Source organism: Camarhynchus parvulus, chromosome 17 (genome assembly GCF_901933205.1).
Source record: "Camarhynchus parvulus chromosome 17, STF_HiC, whole genome shotgun sequence".
Lineage (NCBI taxonomy): Eukaryota > Metazoa > Chordata > Aves > Passeriformes > Thraupidae > Camarhynchus > Camarhynchus parvulus.
Window position 1 is genome coordinate 7703039 of NC_044587.1, and position 24979 is coordinate 7728017.

Here is a 24979-nt window from a genome sequence, read left to right on the forward strand (position 1 = left end):
TTGCTCAATTCAGGGCTGCCAAGTGTGTTATTTAGTTATTTATTTTCAGATCTTCTGAGTGCAGCTGTGTTTTGATCAGGTGTAAGCCAGGGTGGCTCTGTGAGGTTTGAAGCAGCAGCAGCACTAATCACAGTCAGGAGAGGCTCCAGCCCACACCTCACTCAGACACAGCTCTCCCTGCCCAGAACCTCTTTATTTCCTGTTCAGGCACCAACACCTCATTGCTCTGATTTCAGCTGGACCTCTGGGTCCTCATCCCTGCTGCCCACTGAGTTTTTCCAAGTGTTTTTGCCCAGCTGACCAAAACCTCCCAGGCTGTGGATTCGAGCTGAGCTCTGGCCTTCTACTCTCTTGATGACAGAGGCATTGCAAGCTGCATCAGCAGAAGCTTTTGCTGGGAGTGAGAGCTGACAGGACACAAAGGCAATTTTCCCAGCAGACTCCTCTTTGCTTTCTCTCCCTCACATCAGAATTGCCAGTGGAATCATCAGAGCAGAGCCAGGGCTGCAGAGATGAAGTTTTCCATGAGCTGATGGATCTAAGGGATGCTTTGTTCCTTCCAGGTAGCAAGTGTATCCCCTGTTCTCAGGGCTGAATTCCATGTGGAAAGCACTCAAGGGTTGTCTCTGGGGCTGGTTTATCCTGGGGCACATGGATTCTTCAAATCTTCCCCCTCTGAGGGCATCCTGAGGATGGCAGCTCTGGGCAGGCCTGGGCTGGACCAGGAGCAGTTGCTGCTGGGGCTGCCCTTGGAATAAACACACCTGAGCTGTTGGGATGGCACCTTCAGGGGCCAGGAGGAACTCCCTGGGGCTCTGCCTGATGGGTTTTGTGGCCACAAAAGGAGTTTTAGCCCTCCTTCCCAGGGCTGGCACCACTCCTGCTGGGGTGTGCAGTGGGGAGAAGCTTTTCCCAGTGCAGTGTGCAGTGACAGCCAAGTTCATTGTACAACCTGCTGGGTTTCAGTCTCTTTAGTCCCAGAATTAGAATTATTTTAAAAATTAGAGGGTTTTTTTTTTTCTGAATGATGAACACTGGAGAATTCTATGGATCGTTTGTTGTTAGTGTGGCTTTTTTGTAAATGTTTTTTACTAATTTTTTGAGAGTACTTAATTTTTTTTAGGGGTTACTGGTTTATTTATATTAGATTGTTTGTTTTCTAGGTTAATTTTAGGGTTGTGAGTGCTTTTGTGACTTTAACAAAAAATGTACCTTTATTTTTGTTCTCTATTGAGATGAGATTTTTTTCCTTTACATTGTGATGGGTTTTGTATAATGAAGGGATGAATAGTTGCAGTTTTGTTTTCTGGTTTTGTAGTGAGAATTATATGTTTACTTCGTAAGTATAAGGTAGTTCTTTTAATCTTTGTGAGGGAGCTTAAAGGTGTTATTAATTTTTATTTTTTCAGGCTAAAATACATCAGAAGTAACTGTCATGTTTGTGCTTGTGTCTAATATGTTTATAATTGTAATTGTTTTGTTATTATATGTTAAGTTAGTAGCAGTGAGGGGCAGGAGGATGTAGGAGGACACAGTATGGGTAATGTAGAATGTAATCTTATCCCCCCAACGAATTGCAGCTGGACCCTATTACTAAAGATTAGGAGCAGGCCATGATAACAGGCAACACCTGCAGGCAATAAGAACTAGTGGCATAAAAGAGTGGATTGGTGGGAACAGGAGTCAGAGAAGTGAGATGGCTGCTGCAAGGACCAGGAACAGGCAGTGCTCTGAGGAGCTGCCTGGGAGAAACATTGGGGAAGTATGAAACTCTGAGGACACAGAACCCTTGCACCATAATGATAAAAGAACTCTTGATATATAAGACAATATCCAATGATAACAGAACTGTTGTAATGTATAAGACAACATTACAGGAGGAAGCGGGTCTGGAACAGGAGCGTCCTGCCAAGCTGCCCACGTGCTGCAGGCTGTGCCGCGCCATGAAGAGCTCGCAGCACATTGTGCTCCAGAATTGCTTCCAGCTGCCTGGAAGGTCAGCACAGCTGCCCTTTTCCCATCTGAGTGAGGCTCCAAAAGCAGCAGGCGGTGATGAGAAGGGCTCCTCATGCAGTGTCCTCCCCCAGGGCCAGGCTGCCAGGGGTGCTGGCAGGTCACGCTGTAGAAGCACCATTACATCATCCCTTAACAAGGGAAGAGAAGGAGGTTAATGGAGAAGAAATTATTAACTAAAAGATGTAATTTGCCTCTGATTTTCATAGATATTCAAGAACCTCTCTGAGCATTAAGACACCAGCTGTTAGAGAAGCCCTTAATTTGGTGCATTTGAAACATAGCAGGAAGCTGCCTAATACTAGGGATTAAAAGCCTGTCTCTGTGAAGTAGGAGCAAGAACCTGCTATCAGAACAAGGGGCTGAGTATTTTAGAGGGATTTACGACTGCTGGGATCCTTTAGCTATGCAGATGTGACAATCTTTTGAATGGTGTCTGCTTCCCATGTCGCCACATCTTCAGTGTCTTTAATAAATAGGATATTCTCAATCTGCCAGGCATGTCAGCATGGGGTTGGGAGGGAGCCTTTGTGCTGGGAAAAGCTGCCTTGCACACCCTGGTCCCGGCAACACTTATCAGTTACTGCAGAATTTCCATCCCCTGGGGGTCAGGGGGCATCTCTTTGCCTCCTAAGGTGCTGCAGCACTGATTAATTAGAGTGGCTGCAGAATGGGCCAGGTTCCATGGAAGGAACCACTTTGGGTTATCTGGTACAACTGGAGCACAGGGCGCAGGATTACAGGCAGCTCTGGGCAATCTGCTCCAGTGCTTGCTCACTGGACAGTGAAGTTCTTCCTCATGTTCAGATGGAACTGCCTGGGCAGCAGTTTCTGCCCATCACCTCTTTCTGCTCCCATTGCTGGGCATCACTGAGCAGAGGAGTGCTTTGATTTAATCCTTGCAATAAGGCAGCAGCAGCAGTGATGCCATGGTGCACTCCTCCAAGCAGGAGGTCCATCGTCTTGGCACCTCCTGGCCATGCTGAGCACACCAGTGGGATGGATCAGGTGTAGCAGTGATGGCTCTTTGGTATCTGACCAGCTGGAAAGGCTGGGGATGTGCACTGGGTACCTTCAGGATGCAGAGCACTGATGGATGTGAAGATGCAGCACAGCTTGGGAGGCCTCAGAACAACGTGTGGTTGCAGTCAGTGCTGCTTCAGATTTTGTGTTTCCCCTTTAATAGATGTCATTCTATCCTAGGGGCTCAGGCATTTATCCAAAGACTTCAGCTGTGTGGCTGAGGAGATGGCAACACCCAGGGGATGGGTGGAGGAAGCAGATTCTGGCTGCTGAGGCCAGTGTGCCCCAGCAGGGCTGGGCAGCAGCCAGCCTGGTTCCTGCTGAGTGCTCCACACGTGCTCCACACGCACCCAGCACTGATGGAACACTGTCAGGATCTTTAGTTTGTCAGAGTGACTCTGAGAAATGTTAAAAGTCTTTTTTTCCAGCCCGGCGCTTGAAGAAGGAGTCAGAGCTCTTCATTTCTCGCTCTCAAGGTTGTTTATTGTTCCTTATCTATAAAAAATTTTCTCCTGTCCAGCCAAGGTCCATCCAGCAGGGCAGTTCCAGGCACTCTGCCTGCCCCCAGGGCAGTGTTATGTCTTTATACTAAAAACTACATGTACAATATTTACAGTAACTTCCCAATACCTATCACCTGTGTTAGACAGTGAGCTTCTACTCTAAACCAATCCAAAAGTGCCACCAGCACAGCAGAAGATGGAGGCCAAGAAGAAGAAGGAGAAAGGCTGGACACACCCAAATCCCTCAATCTTGCCCCCTGAATCCCCATTCTAAAAACCCCAAAATCTACTTTTCCACCCCGTGATAACTTCACTATTATTCTACCTAAACTGTTGTGGCTTGCTGATCTTCATCTAAGGTTGGTAATTTGCTCCACAGGTCATAATCAAACCCACAGGTGTTCTGGGCTCTGTGCCAGGGTCTCTGAGCCCCCTGTCAGGGGTCCTGGTGTCCTGGACAGCCAGAGGGATGTCCTGGGTTCCCACAGAACACCTCATTGCGCTGCCTAGAGCCTGGCTCTGCTCACATGGCCCTTTGTGCTGGTGCCAAGGACCCTTTTCCCCATCCCTCAGTGCCAATGCAGCCACAGCCCAGCAGGATGTGAGCTCCACAGCATCCCTGCAGCTCTGCTCCAGCAGTTAGGAGCTCTGGGGGCAGCTTCTCCTGTACTGAGATGATTTAATAACCCCTGATGGCTTGTGTGGAGCTTGGGCTGCTCAGCTGCTCTGTTGGACATGCCAGCATCAAGGTTCCTGCTCAGAGGAGTGCACCATCATTGCTGCTGCCCTATTTCAAGGATTTCAATCAAAGCACTCCTGCAGTGATGCTTCTCCTGTGCAGTCCCTCGTGGGCACTTTGGGAGGGGATGGAAGAGGGATCTTCCATCACTCACCAGACGCCTCCCTTGGTCCTTGCACTGCTGAGCCAAAAGCACATCCAGAGCCATCTTCTTCTGGGCACCCCTTTCCTCTCCTCAAAACGATTTTTCCTGTTGGCTCTGTGAGGTTAATAAGTAGATGGGATTGGAGCTGATCTATTCCAGTCACACCTCCTGGTCCAGCTGGGAGGCTCAGCAATGGATGCAGCTCACTAAAGACCAGATTAGAGTGATTTTCCCCCCGTTGCCTCACGGTGGGGCAGAGCCTGAGCCCTGTGCTGTTCCCAAATCACTGAGGAATTATTTTCCAAATGGGTTGTTTGCTCATTCTTTATCTGTTTTTGTGTTGTCTCTTTGCCATGAGGGAATAGATATTTTTTGTTTAAAAGCTGTTTGCAGTTTCAGACTGTTGCCTTTATGCCATTAATATGGAGAAATCCCAAAATACTGCCCGTGGAGCCAGCTTTACTTGCTGGATTATTGCTGCATGGCAAATGGGATGTCAGGGCAGTGCATGGCAGCTGGGAGCAGCTGTCTCCCCTTGCCATCCCTACCTCTGCCTCTCATCCTGGCTGTTGCTCCAGCCTGGCAAAGCCCCAGGAGGACACAGCAACACCCACACAGCCCCTGCTGGATTCCTCCCAGCAGAGATGCAGCAAGTCCAGGGAGTTCTGGGGTGGTGAGGAGCCAGAATGGTTTGGTGGCAGGAGGCAGGGAGAGCATTCATGTTGGTGCTCCCTCCCTGCTGAGCACCAAGTGGTTTCCATCCTCCTTCTCCAGGGAGGATGGCTGTGGAGGACCCAGGGCTGGGCCACGCCAAGCACCTTCCTGCAAATTGGAGTCACCCTTCCTGTGGGAACTCAGTGCATCCCTCTGGGTGTCCAGAGTTTCCAGGACCCCACCAGGGGCCTCAGAGACCCTGGCACACAGCCCAGAACACCTGGGGGTTTGATTATGACCCCTGGAACAAATTAACAGCTTTGTATGAAGACCTGAAAGCCACAGAAATTTAAGTAGTGTAATAATAAAATTATCACTAGGTGAAAAAGTAGATTTGGGGTTTTTTAGAATAGGGGTTTTGGGGACAAGATGGAGGGACTTGGGCACATCCAGCCTTTCTTCTTTTCTACCTCTGTCTTCTGCTGTGATGTTGGCACTTTTGGATTGGTTTAGGGTAGAAGTGCACTGTCTAACATAGGTGATAGGTATTGGGAATTAAGTGTAAACATGTTATACGTAGTTTGTAGTATAAAGAGATAACACCACCCTGGGGGCAGGCAGAGGGCCTGGACTGTCCTGCTGGATGGGCCTCAGCTGGACAGGAGAAACATTTTTATAGATAAGATACAATAAACAACTCTGAGACCGAGAACTGAAGAGCTCTGACTCATTCTTCGAACGTGCGGGCCGAAACAGAGACTTTTCACGTGTCTTGGGGCTGCAATAAACTGCAACCTTCCGAGACCTTCCCTCTGCAACTCAGGCCCTGGAGGATGCTGTTCCCCCCATTCCCATTTATAAAACAGGGCTGCTGCTTCTTTGCAGCCTTGGGGAAGGGAGGGGAGCAGGTTGGAGGGGGTGCTGAGGTGCCAGGGGTGCTGCAGGGAGGGATGGCCACTGCCCCAGCTGCTTCCTGTAGGCTCTGCCTCCACACAGTTCCCTTTGTGCTGTCAGGTCACTAAGATGATGTGGGAAATTCTCATAATATTGATGAGGAGTTTGGCCAGTTCATTTTAAATCTGTCTCTTCTTCCCCTCGATGCTTCCCATCCCTCAATAAATCAGCAAGGTGAGCTGGAGCTCAGTGCCATCCCTGCCAGAGCTGTCTGGGGAACATCTCCCCCCATCCCCTGTTCACCTGGTGCCCTCCCATGTAGGGGGATACAGGATGGGTAAATGAAGGTGGCACAGAATGCGATCTTATCCCCCAACGAGTTGCGGCTGGACCAATTACTAAAGATTAGGAGCAGGCCTGATGTTAACAGGCCACAGCTGTGGCCAATAAGAACAAGTGGTATAAAAGTGTGGGTTGGTGGGATCTGGAGTCAGAGGATGGTTCCTGCAAGGACCATAAAGAGTCAGTGCTAAGAGGAGGTACAGGACTCTGGTGATATGGAATCCTTGCACTATAATGATAATAGAACTCTTGATATATAAGACACCACTCCCACCCCTGGGTGCTGCCAGGCACTGGGATGGGGGCTCAGCATCACACCTGGGTGGGAGAGCATGCAGGGGCTTTGCTGGTGCCCCTGGCTTGGAGCTCACATCCTGCTTCCCCCCAGCAACACAAATATCATATCTGTAAGTGGTTACATTAACACCCTTCCTGCCCCCCCCTATTTTCCTCCCTCTCTTTGAAACCTCCAAGCACAGGAGTTATAATTGTGCTGTTTATTATTCCTGAGCCCAGCACCAGCCCGTGCACCAGTGCCTTGTTTACCTATTACCCTTCAGGCCAGGATAATGGATGGAGCTCTTTTCCAGTGGCTGCCTTCCATTTCATTCATCTTTTTATTGTTTGTTGCTGCAGTTCTATTACCTCTTCACAACTTTGAAGCCTCAGACATGCTAGTTGGAGGCAATGATGTCTTTCCAAGCCAGGCTAACGCCTCATGCTGTGGTCCTGAGTAGCAGCTAAGGGGTTATGAGGAGTTCAGCAGCCCTGTGAAGGTGGGATCTGCTATGGGATGTTTCAGAGCCCACAGACACACACTGTATTTTGAGCAAATCTTCACTGGCCAGGCTCAGCAGTGAAGTTTTTTTTTTCCAATCCAGTGTACAAATGACTAATGCAATTAGCACAGCATTCCATCAGTCAGGTTGCTGTTGCATCCCTTTCCATTTCACAGCTCTCATGCCACCAAAAAGGATGACAGATTGTGTGGCTTTGAGCTGGTGTTGCCCAGTCTGCAGCCAAGTGCTTCTGCAGCAGGTTGGGAGCATTTTTTTAATTCTACAAAAGCAGATGTGGTGTCAGACAATGCAGGGGCCCAGGGTGGAAGAGACGCTTTGTAACAGAGGCTGTTCAAACACTGGAGTTCTCCGAGTGGTTCTGCACCAGCTGCAGTAGAATTTAGGAAATGATCCATCACATCCTTGGTGAACATGGACATGGCCAGTGCAGCAGCCTCCTGCTGCACCATCTCAGCTCTGGATGCACCTCTGAGCTGCTCCATTCCATTCCTGTCTGTGCAGGTAGCAGGATAACCTCACAGAGAATCAGCCTCTGCTGTTGGGTCATTGCCTGTGAGAGCCCCACTGCTCTCTGCATGTGCCTCAGCCCCAGGGAGAGGGAGGAAGAGGAATGGCCATAGTGGAATCTGCCCTGCGCACAGAGCCCAAAACCAATTGTACATCCATGATTGTGAGATTTAGACGAGGAAGAAGTTACTCAATCAGAGGGTGGGGAGGGTGCTCAGAGCAGCTGTGGCTGCCCCTGGATCCCTGGCAGTGCCCAAGGCCAGGCTGGGCAGGGCTGGGAGCAGCCTGGGACTGTGGGAGGTGTGGACAGGGGTGGAAGGCTCTGACAGACAGCAGCACAGTCCAGAGCCAAGGCACTGCTGTCAGAGCCAGTGCCAGCACCCGCTGGGGCTGAGGGAATGTCATCCACGGGCTTCTCCTGGCTCAGGGAGCAGAACTTTCCCTTCCCTGGCAGTGGAGCTGCTGCCCCTGCAGTGAGGGATGCCAGGGAGCTGTTCCTCCCCCCCAGCCCTGCTCCCCACTCCCCCAGCCTGCACAGATGTTTGTATTCTCTGCAGCTGATGAAAATATTCATTATCCTGTTAGCGCTGCTGCGGCGGGGGAAGCGCAGATTTGCATTCCCACAGCTGATCCCACAGCACTCACCACGGAGCTGCCACACAGCAGCAGCAGGGCTGTGCCAGGGAGGGCTGCGTCACAGAGTCACAAAATCACAGAATTACAGAATAATGAGGTTGGAAGAGACCTCTGAGATCATCGAGTCCAAGCTATGCCTCATCTAGATGTGACCGTGTTCACAGGGGTCTGAGGATGAGGGAAGAGATGAGGATCTGACTCCATGTTTTAGCAGGCTGATTTATTATTTTATGATATTTATTACATTAAAACTATACTAAAAGAATAGAAGAAAGAATTTCATCAGAAGGCTAGCTAAGAATAGAAAAAGAAAGAATGATAACAAAGGTTTGTGTCTCAGACAGAGAGTCCGAGCCAGCTGACTGTGATTGGCCATTAATTAAAGACAACAACATGGGCCAATCACAGATGCACCTGTTGCATTCCACAGCAGCAGATAACCATTGTTTACATTTTGTTTTTGAGGCCTCTCAGCTTCTCAGGAGGAAAAATCCTAAGGAAAGGATTTTTCATAAAAGATGTCTGCGACAAACTAAACCATAGCACCAAGTGCCATGTCCAGTCTTTTTTTAAACACTTCCAGAGATGGTGATTCTACCCCCTCCCTGGGAAGAGCATTCCAGTACTTTATTATTCTTTCAGTGAAAAACTTTTTCCTAATATCCAACCTGCACCTTCCCTGCCATAGCTTGAGACTGTGTCCTCTTGTTCTGTCGGAGACCGACCCCACCTGTGTGCAACCTCCCTTCAGGAAGGTGTAGAGAGCAATAAGGTCACCTCTAAATCTCCTCTTCTCCAGGATAAACAGCCCCAGCTCCTTCAAACATTCCTCATAGGATTTGTGTTCCCAGCCCCTCACCTGCCCTGCCTGCTGCCCCAATGCCAGGGCCATGCATGGGCAGCACAAAGGACAGGAGGAAGATGGGAGAGGGATGTGGAGGAAAGGAGAGTGGCCTGGGGCTTGGTCTGTGTGTTGGGAGGCGGTGAGGAGCAGTGCTGGTCCCTGGGCAGGGGGATCTGAGCCTGGGAATGCTGCTGTGTGTGTATGGCAGGGCTGTGTCTCCTGGCTGTGGGAGCTCCTGGTGGGATGGGAGGTGCAGGGTGTGGGGGAATACTCATCCCTTGGGTGTCACTACAGGGCACGAAAGAACACAAGCACACACTGCTGGTTTTAAGGTGAAGAAAAAGGGAAGTTTATTTTCTGACTCTAACATTTATAGTTTTCTAAAAGTGACAGCGGATTGGAGGGTGACAGTGTTATTTCTCTAATGACACTGGTCAAACTAACAGTTTATCAACTTTCTCTTCTTCTATAAAGGAATGCAAAACAGTGAATTATTTACAGAAAGTGTATGAGAAAGTTCACTACAAGAATGTTAACATCAGAAGGCTTAGAAAATCTTAAAAAACCAGGGGGACACCTTGGGAAGGTGGGACACAGGCTCTGCCTGCCCTGCCATGGTCATTCCACACTCATGTCCCCACTCATCTGTCAGGGGGTTCCCTGAGGTCTTCTGAGTCCACCTGGTGAAAAGTTGATGGTGACACCCATAAGGATTTGGCAGAGAGGCCAGCAGTGACCCAGAAGTGGCACCTTGGCTTGTACCAGCAATAGTGTGGTCAGAGGGACCAGGGCAGTGATTGTCCCTGTGTACTCTGTACTGGCAAAGGGCACCTCAGATGCTGGGCTCCGTTCTGGGCCCCTCACAAAAAGGACACTGAGGTGCTGAAGAGTGTCCAGAGAAGGGAATGGAGCTGGGGAAGGTTCTGGAGCACAAGTCCGTGAGGAAGCTGGGGGTGTTGAGCCTGGAGAAAAGGAGGTTGAAGGAGTGACAAGCAATAGGATGTGATGAAACAGTCTCAGGTTGCCCCAGGTGATGTTTATACTGGATATTTGAAAAATTTCTTCACCAAAAGTGGTGTCAAGCCCTGGCACAGATTGCTCAGGTCAGCAGTGAAGTTACACCATCCTTGGAGGGATTCAAAGGCATGTGGCTGTCACACCTGGGGACATGGTTTAGTGGTGGCCTTGGCAGTGCTGCATTAATGGTTTGACTCACCTGAAAGGTCTTCTCCAACCTAAATAATCCCCTGGTTGTATGGACAGGAGGGGAGGGATGAGGGGTTGGCACTGGGTACTTGCAGAACCAAGAGCTGGGCTCTGCTCCCCTCCTGGCTTTGGCAGAGATGTGGTGATCCATGTGCCACCTCCTCTTGTCACTGCTCCCTTCATGGTGCCCAGCACTGCCGAGCCCACCTTCACTACCCCAGGCTCTGGTGGCACTGAGGAGTTTTCCCCTTTCCCTGTGCTGTGGGGAGCTCTCCATGGGATGGCCTCACTGGCCTTTCCCGTCTCTGACTTTTATGATATTAATTATAGTGCTGGTACTGCACAGTTAATCTGCATTATTAAGAGATGTGGTGGAGATTGGTTTTATAATAACAGCTCAGATTTATGGAGTACCTTCCATCCCAGGGGGTCCTTATGGACTTTATAGCCTTGCAGAGAGGAATTGCTGCTTCTTCCTTCCTTCCTCGTCTCACAAGAGCTGCAGCTGCTCCTGGGCCACGGGAGCTCTGTACCCACTCAGGACACATGAAAATACAGCTTATGTTCAGCTGAAAAGCAAGGGGAGAGTGAGACAGGAGGGTTTGAGGCAGTAAATTGTGACTTTAGGGTGTGATAGCAGCATTTTTGCATCATTGTACGGGCACTGTGCTGGTCCCCATTAGCTGGGCTGTGGGTTCCTGCTGCTCACACCATGGGGCTCCTTCAGTGTCACCTCCAGGGACAAGGCTGACATCCAGCAGCCCGTCACTGCTCTTCCCTGCTAGTGCAAGCACTGGTTGATGGAGATTCCCCATCCAAGGACTAAATCAGCCTGACATTGACTTAGCAATGCGAATCCTTGCTCCAGGCAATGCAGTCAGGAACAGTCACCAGCGTGGGGACATCTGAGCGCTGCACAGCTATGCCAGCTGCCAAGCCATACCTGCTCCTGAGGTAGCAGCAGGGCTTGGATGCAGTCCTCAGTGCAGCAGAAAATCCTGTCCTCCTCTTTCCCATCCCAAGTGTCCTCTCCAGAGGTGGAGGATTTGCTGCTCTGCCTGTAGCTCATGACTGCATAAACCTGGAAGCAAGTGCTGGCTTTGGGATTGGGCCCCATCAGTTGTTCCCAGTGTCCCAAAAGTGGTGGACAAGCTCTGCTGGGAGCCCTGTGCCATAATCCAGTGTGACCGTGTTCACAGGGGCTCTTGGATGAGGGCAGAGACGAGGATCTGACTCCATGTTTCAGAAGGCTAGTTTATTATTTTATGATATATATTACATTAAAACTATGCTAAAAGAATAGAAGAAAGGATTTCATCAGAAGGCTAGCTAAGAATAGAATAGGAAAGAATGATAACAAAGGCTTGTGGCTCAGGCTCTCTGTCTGAGCCAGCTGGGCTGTGATTGGCCATTAATTACAAACATCTAACATGGGCTAATCAAAGATTCACCTGTTGCATTCCACAGCAGCAGATAATCAATGTTTATGCTTTGTTCCTGAGGCCTCTCATCTTCTCAGGAGGAAAAATCCTAAGGAAAGGATTTTTCATAAAAGATGTCTGCAACAATCCAGACCCCCTAAATCTTCCTCTGCACCTGGTCCCTGGGCAGTGTGGCCTGGTTTGGATGCTGGTGGCTCTGTGCAGAGGAAAGCTGGAGCAGGGGGTGGGGACAGGCCTAGCATCCCTCACCCTCCTCCCTGTGCCCCAGAGATGCTCTTTGCTGCTGTGGTGCCCTGCCTGGGCTGCAGGAGGAGTGTCCCGTGTGCTGCTGCCTTCAATGACACCTCCCTGGAGATGAAAGCTCGAGGTGCCGGTGCCAGTTCCTTTTCCCCAGCACAGGCAGAGCAGTCTGTGTGCCTGGCCCCAGCCTTGCAGGGAATGCTGCCACTCTACATCTGTGCCCGTGGGCAGCAGGCAAACATCTGGAGCATGTGACAGCACTGCCACTTGTCGTCTGTGCCCATGGGCAAACATCTGGAGGGTGTGCCAGCACTGCCACTTGTCATCATCTGTGCCCATGGGCAGCCATCAGGCACCCAGGGCACGATGGCCACAGAGCTGGGAGGAGGGAAGGGACGTGGGAAGTGCTCCAGGCACCTCGCTGAGCCCAGGACTGGGGCTTGGCTCCTGGCACCATTGGCTCCTGGCACCACAGTTCCCTGGGAGGGTGGCAGAGGTGAGGTCACTGCAGGTGCTGTCACCTCACCCTGTGCATAGTTTTGTGGTTCTGTAATTAAGTTCACACACAGAAATGCAGCTCTGCAGCTGCAGTCACAAATCCCAGCTAATTCTCCATGTGTTCTGCTGCTGCTGGTGGAATCATCCCCTGCCTGGGCACTGTCTGTCCCTGTCCCTTGGGAACACCTGTCTGGTGATGGTCCATGCTGGCAGAGCCATGGGCCGGCCAAGCACCCTGCATGGGCACCCTGGGCAGGCACTGGGGTCACCCTGGGCTCGGGATGGTGGCACAGGGATGCTGGCACAGCTGGAGCCCACACTGGTGTACGGGAGGTCTGGTGTGGAGGGGAAGTGGGAGCAATAACTGTGCTGAAATGACATTGTCAGAGTGCCAGCATATGAAATGTGTGGTGGTATTGCAGCCCTGCCATTGCCTGTGGCTGTTTTTCTTCTGCTTCTAATGACTAATAGAGAGAAGACAAAACAATTTCTATTAGTTTCTCCCACGCCACAGTGGGTTTCTTATTTTCCAAACCTCATTAGAGTTTGTAATACCATGGTGGTAGTCAAGAGCAGTCCGAGTCACCCTGGGGGGAGAGAAGAACTGAAGAGATATGATGTGCAGCCCAGTATTAACACTGCTCCTGGCTCATCTCCAAGGTCCCTCCTGATTCCTTTCCAAACCTTTATGCCTTATCTTCATCTTAAAGGTTAACAATGAAGCTTAGGAGAGGGGAAAAAAAAGAAATGTTTAAGATCTCAAATTGTTAAAGAGAGTGGATGTGTGTGCTGAGTGGAGAGCTGGGTCTGAATTTACATTGGAAAGGCAAATATTAATTTTAAAAGGCTGTGCTTGTGCTTCCCAGGGCACCACAGCTGGGGTGTGAGTTTCCCTGGAAAGCGGGGGCTGCTGTGCCCAAGTCCCAGAGGAACTGGATCAAGTCAGGCACAGCATCTTTGGGAAGCCTCAGTGGGTAGTCCTGGCTCCTCTGGAGTCAGTGGGAGTTTTGCATTTGTTGTCTCCTCACACACAATGCCAAGGAAAGCAGCACTTGGGGAAGGATTGCAAACAGCACCCAAACAACCTGTGGGAGAGCATCCACAGCCTGGGCTCAGCTCAGCGCTGCAATCTGCACTCACAGGACGTGTCCAGCCTGGCTCCAGCTCTCTCAGCTTGAACAAATGGTTCCCATAGGGAAGCTGTGCCCAGGTCACCCCGCAGTGGCCACAGCCTGGTGGGCAGGAGCTCCGTGAGCTGCTCCAGGAGGTCTGGCTGTTATGTTCTCCATTGAGCCATCAAGAGCTGGAAGTTGCTGGATTTATGGAAGCTGACAAGGCCAGAGCCTTTGGCTGTCAGTGGTGCCAAAGCTAATGCAGGGAGACACCCTGAAGAGCAGATCCATGGAACAAGACATGGGTCCTGCTGGCAGGCTCTGAGCAGCTCCAGCCCCTTGCAGATGGGCAGATTTCTCTCCACCCACAGGTGTTGGGTATTGCCCAGACCTTCTTCTTAAGGAGGGATGGCACACAGGCCAGATGTGTCATGGTGCTCCTGCTACCAGGTTCTAGGCTCAGGACAAGGCTGCTGAACCCCTGTGAGGGTGTGAGGCCCTGGCACAGGGTGCCCAGAGCAGCTGAGGCTGCCCTTGGATCTTTGGGAATGTCCAAGGCCAGGCTGGACAGGGCCTGGAGCAACCTGGGACAGTGGGAGGTGTCCCTGCCCATGGCAGGGGGTGGAATAGGATGAGTTTTAAAGTCCATTCCAGCCCTGTTGGAATCACAAATCTGTGAGTCTGTGATTCTTTTGCTTTTCTCCAGCCACAGGTGTTTCTGACTGTTGTTCACAGCTTCTCCATCTCTCAGAGTGAATTCCTTTGTGTTTCCTTTAGAAATGGCTTCAGGAGGGGATGCACATTATATCCATGGAGGTGATTGATGAACCTCATGTTCACTCTCAGTGCCACAGTGATGGGCACCACTGGCTGAGCTCCCTTCAGTGCTCAGTGGCATTGCTGGGCCTGTGTGGCCCCGAGGAGGGCTGTGGTGTCTGGGGGATGTTGGGAGATGCTCTGTGGGAAGATCAGGTCATGGTGGCAGAGCACTGTCACAGATATCTTTTATGGAAAATCCTTTCCTTAGGATTTTTTCTCCTGAGAAGCCGAGAGGCCTCAGGAACAAAATGTAAACATTGATTATCTGCTGCTGTGGAATGCAACAGGTGCATCTGTGATTGGTCTCATGTGGTTGTTTCTAATTAATGGCCAGTCACAGCCCAGCTGTCTGGACTGTCTCAGTCAGTCACAAGCCTTTGTTATCATTCCTTTTCTATTCTTAGCTAGCCTTCTGATGAAATCCTTTCTTCTATTCTTTTAGTATAGTTTTAATATACTATATATCATAAAATAATAAATCAGCCTTCTGAAACATGGAGTCAACATTCCCATCTCTTCCCTCATCCTAAGACCCCTACAAACACCTCCACAGAGCCCAATGCTGGTGGGAGCTCCCAGCCCCATGGAGGGTTTGGGGGCTCAGCCTGGGGCTGTGTGGAGGGGATGGTGCTGAGCAGCAGCCATGCAGACACCTCACACCAGCCCAGCAGCACCAGGGATGGCTGGTGTGATTCACCTCCTGAAGCACCTCAATTTAAATGCTAATTCTCCCTGAGCCAGGGGGTAAGGCAGCTATTGGACACTGTCAGGCTGGTTATTGCTGGCCCTGAAGGGGGACACAGGGACAGGTCTGTGACAGATGAGCAATGCCATGATTGACTCTCACAATTAACAGACAAATACCATGTATATAGGTTAAGAAAAGTTTTATAGGTTTATAGTTATGTTTTACCCCCTCGTGTGGTTATCAAGGGACAGCTGGGAGAGCTGGCTTGTCACTGTGGAACACCTGAGCTGCAGTCAGGATTTGAGGAGGAGATCTCCACCACTGGGCAGTGAAGAAGGGGTTGATGGACAGAACTTTGGGAGGGGTTAAAGGGTTAAAAAGGGAAAACCTCCATTGTGAGGGGGCTGAGCACATGGCGGGGAAAATCTTTTGCTCCCGGCGCCCGTAACCTTTTTGCTTTATTCAGTCTTCTGTTGTATTTTTGATAAGGTTTAATAAACCTTCCTAAACTATGAAAAGTGAGTGGCTACTTCTCACAGGTCCTATGCACAGCATCAGGGATGAAATTGGTGCTCTCCTTTTCCCCTGCAGCCTGGTCCAACCACACTTCATTGCAAGCTGTGGTTAAGGCTGAGAGCTGGGGAACTGAAGGGGCTCCTGAACTTGGCTAAATCCAGCTGGTCTCTCCTCTTTTATCCTGCCTTGTTCTACAGGAGTGGGGCCTCGCTGAAATTAATGCTCAGTAAATTTGGAGTAAGTAAGTGCTGCTTCACAGGGTTTGCATTAAACCTTTATAATTCACCAGTGCCTGAGGTCATGGAGACATGCTGGGGCAGATTTACAGTGTGCTTACCTTCTCCTAAGTGGCTGTGGCAACAGGACACCCTCTTTTCTGTTTCCCAGTGACTCCAGATCAATTTTTTTTTTTTTTTTGGTGATGACAAGCTAAAAGGAAGCTATTTCTCAATGTCCCCGTGTCAGGCTGGGCTCTGCTGATCTTGCAGCCACCCCAGCAGGCAGCTTCTCCAAGGGAAATGTGGGTGAAAAGCTGGCACTAAATAACCTCCAATCCATCGTGTTCTCCCTGAGCCATTGTGGCACAGAAAGAAGTGAGATTAATAACTAATTCTTTGCCAGAGCAGGCGTCCTCTCAGGCTTGCATAGCAGAAAGGAGTAGTCACTTTGCTGAACATAAGCTTGCTGGATGATAATGTGATTAACATTTGTAGCTGTGCTGGCTCAGATAAGGGTAATTAAATCTCACGCTTCAGGGCATAAGCTAATCACTTGTGGGGTCACTTTATATATAACATTTATATATTTACCCCTTCATGAATGTATTTGCCCAGGTGGTGCAGGGTGTGCATCCCCTGTCAGTGCTGGGTGGAGGCAGGGAGCTCCATCATGCTTGGAATTTGTGCAGTGGGAGTTGTGCAGCTGCAGGGAAGGGTTGGTTTGCATCCTCAGGGCCGTGTCCTGTGGGAGCAGAGTGCCAGGGGAGGGAGCCACAGCTGACTGAGCCAAAGAGGAGAAGCTGCTCCTTCACCCAGAGGTGCTGCTAACAGGAAAATGAAATGCATGTCAGCCACCAGCTGATCTTTGCCTGCTGCAGGCCAAAATCCCACTGCCAGCTTGGCTCTGGCTTGGAGCATCTCAGCAAGGAGACATGGTGCCCCAGGGCCAGCAGAACCGTGCCCTGGAGCAGAATCCAGCAGCCATGGCTCAGTCCTGGAAGGCCACAGCAGTCCAGCTCCTCCCCAGGGCTTGCACTGAGCTCTCCTGCTCCCCACAAACACCACCTTGCCTTTTCTGGTCCTTCCTGGAGGTTTCCCACGGGCTGTGTGAGCTGCTGCCAGCACTGCAGAGCGCAGCGACGCAGCCCAGAGCTGCACCACAGCTCTGCTGCACGACCTTGGCTGTGCTATGAAAGGTCACAGTCCCCAAAAACACAGCTGGATTGTGCATCTGGTGACAGGAGAGCAGTGGCACAGCAGGCTCGTGCTGCCTGAGCCCTGCTCCTGGTACCTGAGCAGTGCTGATTGCTGTCACCCCAGCAGCACCCCGAGGTGTGGAGCTGCTCCCAGCTGTCTGTGTCACCCAGGCAATGGGTGCATTGTAGGGCTCAGCTGAGGATACACCAAGTGTCCATCAGAGCCAGGATTCTGAAGTCAGTTTAATCCAGGCAGCTGCCTTCCTCCTCAGCCCAGTATCCGAGCTCGCTAAAGCCTTTGGCCATTTGATCTTTCCCAGCATCAGGCTCGTTTGTATGGACTCAGTTCCCTCCAAGGCAGGCACGTGCTCTGGGTCAGATGCTGCTGGGAGAAGCTGCATTTCCTTGTGTAATGGCTCAGTATCTGCAAAATGCCTTGGGAGATGCTCAGATCCCCACCAGGAGAGTGCTGGGGAGTGGATTCCGTGTGCATCGCGCTGGAGAGAGCTGCCTGCTCACTGCTGCCGTGAGTCCTGGGCAGCTGTTCCACTGGGGAGATGCCAGGGGCAGAACAAGAGACACAGGAGGATGTTGTGGGGCTGCCAGGTTTGTCTGCATCCTGCCTGGTCCCACTGCAATAACCCTGTGACCCCACACCTGGCCCTGCACCTGCAGGGTGGCTCGGCAGTGCCCCAGCTGGAGGCACGTGTGACAACACATGCACAGGGCTGCTGTCACGTCCCTGCCCTCACCCGTGTCCCTGCCCCTTGCCCAGAGCCCTGTGGCTTTGATCACGGCTTCCAGAGAGGAATAAAAGTCTGGCAGGAACTCTTTTGTGCCTCCACAGTGAGCAGCGTGCAAGCCACGGGGTTCTTTGGAAGGCCCCGTGGAAGAAGGAGCTGCAGCCCTCTGCCAGCTGCCAGCCCATGGAGTGCTGTGCCCTGGGCACACCCCAGCAGCCCTGTGCCCTGCCTGCAGTGTCCCCATCAGCACCCTGTGAGGACTCTGCAGAGGGACAGTGCTGTGCCCAGACCCTCTGCCCAGTGGGTGCTCCCCCTGCATGGCTTTGGCTCATCCCTGCCTTGGGATGGCAGGGAGCAGGGCCTGGGGAGAGCTGGAAGAGATGCAGGAAGGGCTGGTAGCAAGAATACATCATGGAAGTGCTCCTGAAGTCCTGCCTTGCCCTGCTGCTCCCTCCCATGATGGAGGCACATTGTGGCACATGCCCACTCCTTGGCTCCCTCTTGCTCTTTTTTTTTCCCTTGGCCTTTTGAGTGTGGAACAGCTGAACAAAAGGATAACAAGAGTGGTCCTGCAGAACGTGGCTGTTCAGTAAATGCCTTCTCATAGAGGCAGCAGCTGCTGTCTGTGGGTCCCCTCATGCCTCAGCTTCTCCCTCCTGAGCTGCCCAGGCATGGGTCACCATCCCCTGGGTCTTCCTGCCTCATGGATGAGCTGGGACATGCCCAGGGACAGCTCATGGCATGGGTGGGTGTGATGGTGTGTCCGAGGATGAGGGAAGAGACGAGGATCTGACTCCATGGTTCAGAAGGCTTGATTTATTATTTTATGATATATATTCTATTAAAACTATACTAAAAGAATAGAAGAAAGGATTTCATCAGAAGGCTAGCTAAGAATAGAAAAAGAAACAATGAATAACAAAGGTTTGTGGCTCAGACAGAGAGTCCGGACAGCTGGACTGTCATTGGCCATTAATTAGAAACAACCACATGAGACCAATCACAGATCCACCTGTTGCATTCCACAGCAGCAGATAATTAATATTTACATTTTGTTCTTGAGGTCTCTCAGCTTCTCAAGAGAAAAAAACCTAAAGAAAGGATTTTTCATAAAATGTGTCTGTGACAGGAGGGTGCTGCTGAGATGGCTCAGGTGGGGCAGGAGGAGATGCTGCCTCTTTGTGTCTCCTCTGCCCCATGTCAGGGTGCAGGGTGCATGGACATGAGCTTCTGGCACCTGCCATGCCATCTCTTTGTGTCCCTTGGGACATACCAGGTCTGTCGCCTCCTGTGGGACAGCACTTGGGAAGGTTCCACCAGCCTCCTCCTGGAAATCCTGCTCTCCTCAGAGGTGGGACATGGGGCTGGGCAGGCATGACCCTCCTGGCCCCTGTGCTCATCCTGGTGCAGGATGGGGAGCTGACCTGACAGGACAGGGACAGTCCCACTCCCAGGATGGCAGGCAGGCTCAGTGCATCCTGCTTTTCCATCACTCTTCTCCATGGCTTTGGGATTTGGCAGCGCTGATGTTTTCCCTTCTCTGCTGAGGCAGAGCAGCAGAGACACCAACATGCCTCTCCCCCTGTTCCCTACCAACTTGCTTTATTTTGCAGCCCAGTTTCCCACCACCCACACGGCTCCCAGCTCCGGCAGTAATTGCAGCTCCCCATTTGGAATTGCTGTGACAGCAAAGGGCTCAGAGCAGCAGAACATTCCACCATGGGGATCCCATGCCCAGCGGGATCAATTGGAGATTTGTGAGCATGCTGTGAGTGAGAGGCTTTTCCCCTCAGAAAAATACAGCCCTTTTTTATTTTTTGCACTGAGGCAGTGCAGAAAGTGATGCTCCTGAGATGCATTCAGCTGCTGGTGGCTCTGAAACGGGGGTGTAGCATGAGGCAGGCTGCCTGTGCAGCCAGGGAATCATGGAATAGTTTGGGTTGGAAGGGATCTTAAAGATTGCTTCAACCTTCCTGCCATGGGCAGGAACACCTTACACTAGAGCACAGTGCTTAAAGACCCATCCAGTGTGGCTGTGAACACTTCCTGTGCCCCACTCATGTGTCCCTACCTTCAAGTGCTCCTGTCCTGCCTTGGGGCTGGGAACATCCCCAGCCTGGTTGCACAGGGCTGTGGCTCCCTGCTCACCTCTGGTGCAGGTTGCAGTGGCCACATCTTGGCCCCAGAGCAGTGGGAGGATCCCAGGGAAGTGTTCCCTGAAATCAGCATCTCGCTGTGCTGGGACCCATGGAGGTGGCCAGGGTGTCCCCAGTTGGGAGATGACCACAGGATGATGGAACATCCCCCCAAGGACAGGCTACAGGGGGTAAAACCAGGGAAGGTGAGTGAAATCAGCTGCTCTTTAAAGGAAAATATATTACAAAAAAATGCAGCTGGGGCAGGCTGTGCCAGTCTGAACCTCCCCCAAGCTCCTGGGGCTGACCTGATTTTGCAGGAACCTCCCTTTCTTCTGCTCTGCTGCCCTTTTGTCTCCACACCTGGAGGATGCAAAGCCTCCTGGCCTATATTTTGGCTCTAAGATCAATATTTAAAATCCCCCCTCCTGTTTCCTCGGCGCAGGCGCGAGGCATTTTGCTTACCAGGGGAGGCTGGTCTCCCAGAGACCTGGCTGTTCACCATTTCAAACCATTTCCCTGCTACCCTTGTTCTAGAAACAATTCATTAGGGGCCTATTATACAATGTTTTACCTGCCAAGGTTAGAAAAGATCCTGCATGTGTGGTAAAATTGTACAGTGAGCTGTACACGAGAGTGGGGATTTTTGTGTCTGTCTGTAAAACAGACTTTTCCTGCCTTTTGGAGAGTGAGTCACTGGGAAGGGGGGTGAAAAATGTAGAGGTGATGATGGTGCCTGGGGAGCCCCAGCAGAGCTTGGTCACTGTCCACATGAAGATGCTGCAGGTGTGCAAAGGGGCAGTTTTGGGGTGTAGCAGCCACTCCTCTTTCCCTGCCCCCTCTCCAGGGGCCCACTTTGAAAATCTGGGCCAAACCCAGTGGCCGGGTCCCCAGGCTGAGAGCAGTTCTGTATTTCTGGAGCACTAATGGAGCTGCAGTCCCTGGGGAGCTCATTAAGCATCATCTCAGAGGGCTGCACAGCCAGCCTGGCTGGTGGGGAGGCTGCAAACCGCATCCCCTGGCAGGGCTCCTGCTCCAGGAGATGTCCCCTGTCCTCCTGAGCCGCCTGTCCTGGTGCCACCAGGGCTGCTCAGCCCCACTGCCCGGCCGTGCCCTGCATCGTTGCTTTGCAGTTGTCTTTTTCTCTCTGCAGGGAGAATAACTTCATCAAGGACTTCCCCCAGCTGGCTGATGGCCTCCTGGTGATCCCTCTGCCCGTGGAGGAGCAGTGCCGTGGTGTCCTCTCGGAGCCCCTCCCTGATCTGCAGCTCCTCACAGGTACGAGCTGCCCCCGGGGTACAGAGCACAGGAGGGACAACCCCTTGTCCCAGCCTAAACCCCAGTGTGGCTCCTGAGGGGCATCATGCCCCCCTTTGTGCTGGGACAGAAATGATCTGGGGGATGTGTGAGTCCATCGCAGCAGCATCTCCATCCCTGTGAGCTCCCAGCAGTGACAGCCATCCTAACGCTGCTCCAGGTACCCCATGTAATCACCAGTGAGCTCTCCAGCCCTTCCACCACCCCACTTCTCACCCCTGCAGCACACAGCAAGGTGGGAGGGGGCATTAAGCACTCCCCAGAGCGTGCTCAGCAGTGTCACCTGCCTGCTTTGCCTTTGCAGGGGACATCAAGTACGACGAGGCCATGGGGTACCCCATGGTGCAGCACTGGCGGGTCAGGAGCAACCTCTACAGGGTGAAGCTGAGCTCCATCACACTCTCTGCAGGTGAGGGATTCCAGGGGCAGGGAGATGGGTGTCTGCATGGGTGGGTGCTGGTTTTCTGCCCCAAGCATGCCACTGACATTTCCCACCTCCATGCTCTGTTCCCAGCGCTGTTGCAGAGTCAGGCAGGGAGATTCACCTCCTTTTATTACAGAGGGGAAACTGAGGCAGGGAGTTTGTGCAGCAAGAGGTGAGGTCAAGGCCAGGAGGAAACCAGTAAGCAACAAGCAAGAAGGATTTGTTTTGGGGTCTCTATATATCTGTATGTACAAAAACCAGCCAGTCCCTTAAAAAAGGTGGTTTCAAAAGGAACTGAAGCACTTGGAAAAGCAGGTCATATAAAGCAGGGAGTCACAGATGAAGAAGGGGTGGGTGGGAGGATCCTGCAAATGTCAAAACATTTCACTGCCACGTTTTTACAGCTACACATTTTGTTTCAGAAATGCTGAAACATTTTGTTGCGACCTGAAATGTTTTGCCTTTTCGTTTCAAAATAGCATTTTTTATTTAAAAATCAACGAGTTTTTAAATGGTGAGGAAAAAAAAAAGATTTAGTGCTAACAGGCTGCACAGCCCCAAAATTAAATAACCTGCCCAGAGCTGAAAAAAATATGTGGGTTCAGCTCAAAATGAATTCTTCTGGCTTTTTTATTAGAACAACCTTCTCTTTCAATAAACCAACCAACCAACCAGCCAGATAATCTCATTTTGGTGGCAGCTATGACGTATTTTCTTGCAGTATGTTTTCTGTTCCAGCACTGAACCAAAACAGTGCTTTCAGCCAGCTCTACGTGATGCTGAAATGCTGTGGAGTCACCAGTGCCTCCAGGATATTTCACCTCCACAGAGCAGCAGGGGTCCATCATGTCCTTGTCCCATGCCAGAGGTCCCTGCTGTCCCTATGGATGTTGCTCAAGTGGTGCCTTGACCTTTGCACATCCACGGAGCTGCCACCAGCCCAGCCCTGCACGTCCCCCTGGGCTGTCTCCAACTTCCCTAAAAATAGTTCCCAGTTGTGCTGGGTGTTTGCACTAGGGGTGGAACATCTCTGGTGGTGCATACAGCCAAGCAAAGGCCAAGCACATCCTCTGGGGAGAGTGTTAATGATGTGCCAGCAGGCTGAAGAGCAGATGAGCTGGCAAGGATGGAGGTTTTTTGTGTGTGTTTGTGTGTGTGTGCGCACATGTTCACATGCACATCCCTGTAAAATTACCTGAGAAATCTCTTAGGGAGAGGAATCATAAGGGAAGTCAGAGCCACAGCCTGGGGTAATAACAGCTTGTGGATTCCAAAGGATCAGGTGCAGGCACAAGAGGAGGGACTGCACTCATGTGGGGCCTTGTATGGCCTGAGCAGGGAACCTCTGGGGCTCCTTTCCCCTGGGCTGTGGCTGCCAGCCCTGCCTGGCTGACCTGCCCACCCCCTGCCTCCCTCCCACAGGCTTTGCAAACATCCTGAAGATCCTGAACAAGGACAGCAGCCGGGAGGAGCTGCTCTCCTTCATCCAGCAGTTTGGCTCCCACTACATCGCCGAGGCGCTGTATGGCTCCGAGTTCAGCTGCACCATCCACTTCCCCAGCAAGAAGGTCCAGCAGCAGCTCTGGCTCCAGTACCAGAAAGGTGAGGGGGGTGATGGGAATGGGCAGGGGCACAAACATCAGGTGTCATGTGCTGGTTTCCACCCATCACCCCTTTTCCCATGCATACACCATCACCATGCTGGCATGGAGGCAGGAGGTTTGTCCCAAACTCAGTGTCAGCTGGCACATGGCGTTGGCAGCATCCCTGAGCCACCCTGCCTGCTCCTGCCCTTCAGCTTCCACCCTCTGGCTCCATCCTTGCCCAAGGTGACCCCCTGTCTCCACAGTGGCCCTCCCATGCCCAGGGTCAGCTGATGGAGATGTGACAGAAATGAGCTGTCTCAGAATGGCTTTGTTTTATTGCTTGTGACAATGACAGTCTTTAAGGAAGTGCATTAAATCAATAGCAGACTCATTGTGCTACACCATAAATAACGAGACACATCATTAAACAGGGCAATAAACTTCAGGACTTTGAAGTAATACAATTAGGTTATGTTTATAAAAACTCCCTTATCGCTGTAGCCTTCCATTTGCCAATTCATCTCTCTCCTCCAGGGAGTTGGGATATGCCCTGGATCTGATATTTTTCTATTCAAAAAATATCTGTGGTGTATCACAGAGCCCTCCTTAGGGCTGATGGTGACAGAGGTCATCAGGGCACTTGTCTCCTGCTCTGGTGGCACTGCCAGGAGCAGCCTCACCCCCTGGAACCCAGCAGAGACGAGAGGTGTTCTCCCACATGCCACCTCCCTTGCTCTTGGCTCATTTTCTTCTCTGTTTCCCCAGTGTAGCTGGTCTTGTAAGCGTATTTATAACAGCCTGTGCTCGTTTGTTTGGGTTTTAAATAGTGATAAATGAAGTTTGCCATAGCAATGCCCCTGTTTAGCAGGAGAAGGCACGTGGAGGTGGCTTGTTTATGTACTCACGGTGTTATTAATCACTTGGGAGCATTCCCTGCAATCCAGGGCCAAATGTGCTGGTGAGTGCAGACCCCATGGTCCCAGTGCCATCATCTGGGACCAAACCAAACCCAGACAAGGGTTTCTCAGGAGGATGAGAGGTGGGAATGGGAGACAGCTGCTGCAGTCCAGGCCTGGCACAAGCATTGCTGCTGTTCCACGATGCTGGGGCCAGAGGGGACATGAACAGTGCTTGATGTGGTGGTGCTTGATCTGGTGGTGAAATATCTCCCATTCCTTCAGTCCCACCTCCCCCATGTCAGGGGCAGCGGTGGCTCAGGGCTCAGCCACAAAGCCCTGGGGGGGCACAGGGCCTCAGTGACAGAATAATTCCCTTTTTAGTCCATGGTATGCAGCTGGCCGAGGTGGATCCCTTCCTCCCCACCTGAGTCTTGCCCCCAACTCCTGGAGCTGTGCCTGGCTGGCCTGGCATTTGTGGGGCATCCAGAGCATCCTTTCCCACTGCCTGTGAAGCACCAAAGCACTCATGGTACTCCAGGGATCCCCTGAGGGGTTGCATGCAATGCCTGGGCATAAACCTTTCACTCCTGATTGTGAAACATTTGGGCACCAGGTGCTGGCTCTGACCTTGTGGTTTGTTCATGGCTCCATCTGTGGCTTTGGTAGCTGGTGGGGTGTGTGAGGTGGAACTTTGGGGCTGTGGGCAATGCAGAGGTGACCAGTGTTGCATTCAGCTCTTTGATGGTCAGAAAATGCTCTTGGCAGGACATTGAGGATGTTCAGGACTCTTGGAGAGATCAGCTTGTGGACAGAGAAAGTGTCATGGGAAACCCAGGGTCT

General features: G+C 51.5%; 1 protein-coding gene across 1 annotated transcript in view; it reads left to right on the plus strand.

Annotated features, from left to right (window-relative positions):
- The window catches only part of ASTN2 (astrotactin 2), a 353207-nt gene that overhangs the window by 205983 nt on the left and 122245 nt on the right, over positions 1-24979 (plus strand). Inside the window, exons 14-16 of the mRNA XM_030961750.1 lie at positions 21067-21191; positions 21535-21639; positions 23077-23256. Of these exons, the coding sequence (XP_030817610.1) occupies positions 21067-21191; positions 21535-21639; positions 23077-23256 (410 nt within the window). The remainder of the gene's footprint in view (positions 1-21066; positions 21192-21534; positions 21640-23076; positions 23257-24979) is intronic.